This window comes from Octopus bimaculoides, chromosome 6, assembly GCF_001194135.2.
Source record: "Octopus bimaculoides isolate UCB-OBI-ISO-001 chromosome 6, ASM119413v2, whole genome shotgun sequence".
In the NCBI taxonomy this organism is placed as follows: Eukaryota; Metazoa; Mollusca; class Cephalopoda; order Octopoda; family Octopodidae; genus Octopus; species Octopus bimaculoides.
In genome coordinates this window covers 96,013,968-96,015,929 of record NC_068986.1, presented here as the reverse complement: position 1 = coordinate 96,015,929, position 1,962 = coordinate 96,013,968, and the positions used below count along the sequence as shown (strand labels likewise).

Below are 1,962 nucleotides of genomic sequence, written 5' to 3'. Positions count from 1 at the left end.
TTTCTACATACTGAGCAGGGCCATCTACCTTCCTACTTATTAGGATTTTGGTTTTAGCTAGGTTGACTCTAAGGCCCTTTGATTCTAGTCCTTGCTTCCACACCTGAAACTTCTCCTCTAGTTCTGAAAGTGACTCCGCAATTAGTGCAAGGTCATCAGCATAGAGGAGCTCCCAGGGGCAACCTGTCTTGAATTCCTCTGTGATCGCCTGGAGGACTATGATAAATAGGAGGGGGCTGAGGACGGAACCTTGGTGGACCCCTACCTCTACCCGGAATTCATTACTGTACTCATTTCCAACCCTCACCTTACTGGCAGCATCACTGTACATGGCTCGCACAGCTCTCAGACACATATCATGCACACATACTTTTTTTTATACCCACTTCAACACATATAAACACAGACACCTAGTATACTACATGCACACACAAACAATTATAGGCACACATGCACCTATGAAGACACAGACACTTAACTGGGGACACACACACTAGGATATACATGCATACGTTACACCTGCACACACCTAGACATACACAAACATGCACACCTATACAGACACACAATCATAGAGATAAAAAGCCATGAAAAGTGACTGACATCTTTCACAATAGTGACATGTAAAGGTGATACAGGTTTCTCATCAATGGTCTCTGAGCTGTCTTCTATTTCCATATTGTTTTCTGATGCTGGATTCTCATTGACATCCTCATCTTCAGCCTTCATCTCTGATTCATCAACATCTCCAGCAGACATTTTTTTGTCTCTGTCATACTGAGTCAGGTAGTCCACTAACCACTGTACACCCTGGGTTGAGTTGGCAGTGACTTCAGGTTCCTGCTTGTTGTTTGTCTCCGCCAATGAGTGTGTAGACTGAAGTAAGCAAAACAGTTCATTATTGTACATATATCCATACATACACATATGTATGCATGAATCATCATATATGAACATTAATGTATAGATATAAATTAACATATGTATACATAAAAATCACTCACAGGAAGATGAAGATAACAAGAGACATAAATAAATATATAACACAAATGAAGCATTACCTTGCTCTGTAGGAACCAGCGTCCGATTGCTGAACAGAGTTCATGGAGAACTTGTAGGAAAGTGGTTACGTGAGTAGTTTGATAGTCATCTAAACATTCCAACACCTATAATAGAGGGAATGTGAGGGGATTAAAGGAACTATGAAGAGTCACAGACAGACAGAAGGAAAGGAATATGTGACGAGGGATACCTGTGTAGCCATGGAGAACAGAGGAAAGGGATGGTTAAAAGTGAGCAGTAAATTTATGTGTGTAAAGTATGTATTCAGACAAGATGATTAATAAAAGAAGAGGTTGGATAAGACAGAACGTGTTGCAAAGAGAAATAAAACAAGGAATAAAAAGACATTAAAGAAGAAATCAGGAAGAGAGAAGGGGAGAAAATAAGAGAAATAGAGAGGCAGATGATGTGATTGAGAAATGTAAAGTAGAAATAAGAATAGTTTTATTCATTAACACACACACATACATACATATATATATACATGCATTTCTATTGTATGGCACTAGGAGCAAGTATCTTCTACTATAGCCTCAGGTTGCTTAATGCCTTGTGAGTTAAATTTGGTAGATGGAAACTATATGGAAGCCTGTTGTATCATCATCATCATTTTTAGGTCAGCTTTCTATACTTGCATGGGCTGAACAGCTTGCTATAGGTCCAGGTACTTATTTCGGGTTACTGTCCTAGACAAGGTGAAGGGCCACATCTTGGTGTGAACCATTTTTGGCTTCTGTAGAAAGCAGCTGGATGCTCTTCCTAATGCAATCCACTTTACAGAGTGTACTGAATATATTTTATTTAGCACTAGCACTAGAGTTGTCCTATCCATGACATGACTGAAGAGTCCACCCCAAAGAGAACCTTGTGTGTGTGAATAATGTATATGTTTTTATATAT

General features: G+C 39.3%; 1 protein-coding gene across 4 annotated transcripts in view; it reads right to left on the bottom strand.

Annotated features, from left to right (window-relative positions):
* The window catches only part of LOC106871480 (TELO2-interacting protein 1 homolog), a 35,795-nt gene that overhangs the window by 10,947 nt on the left and 22,886 nt on the right, over window positions 1-1,962 (bottom strand). For 3 of the 4 annotated variants that reach the window (XM_014917958.2, XM_052968992.1, XM_052968991.1), the window contains exons 18-19: window positions 1,062-1,166; window positions 604-876 (exon numbers count right to left, since the gene is read on the bottom strand). In XM_014917958.2, the coding sequence (XP_014773444.1) occupies window positions 604-876; window positions 1,062-1,166 (378 nt within the window). The remainder of the gene's footprint in view (window positions 1-603; window positions 877-1,061; window positions 1,167-1,962) is intronic. The other variant, XM_052968993.1, reaches the window with a different exon arrangement.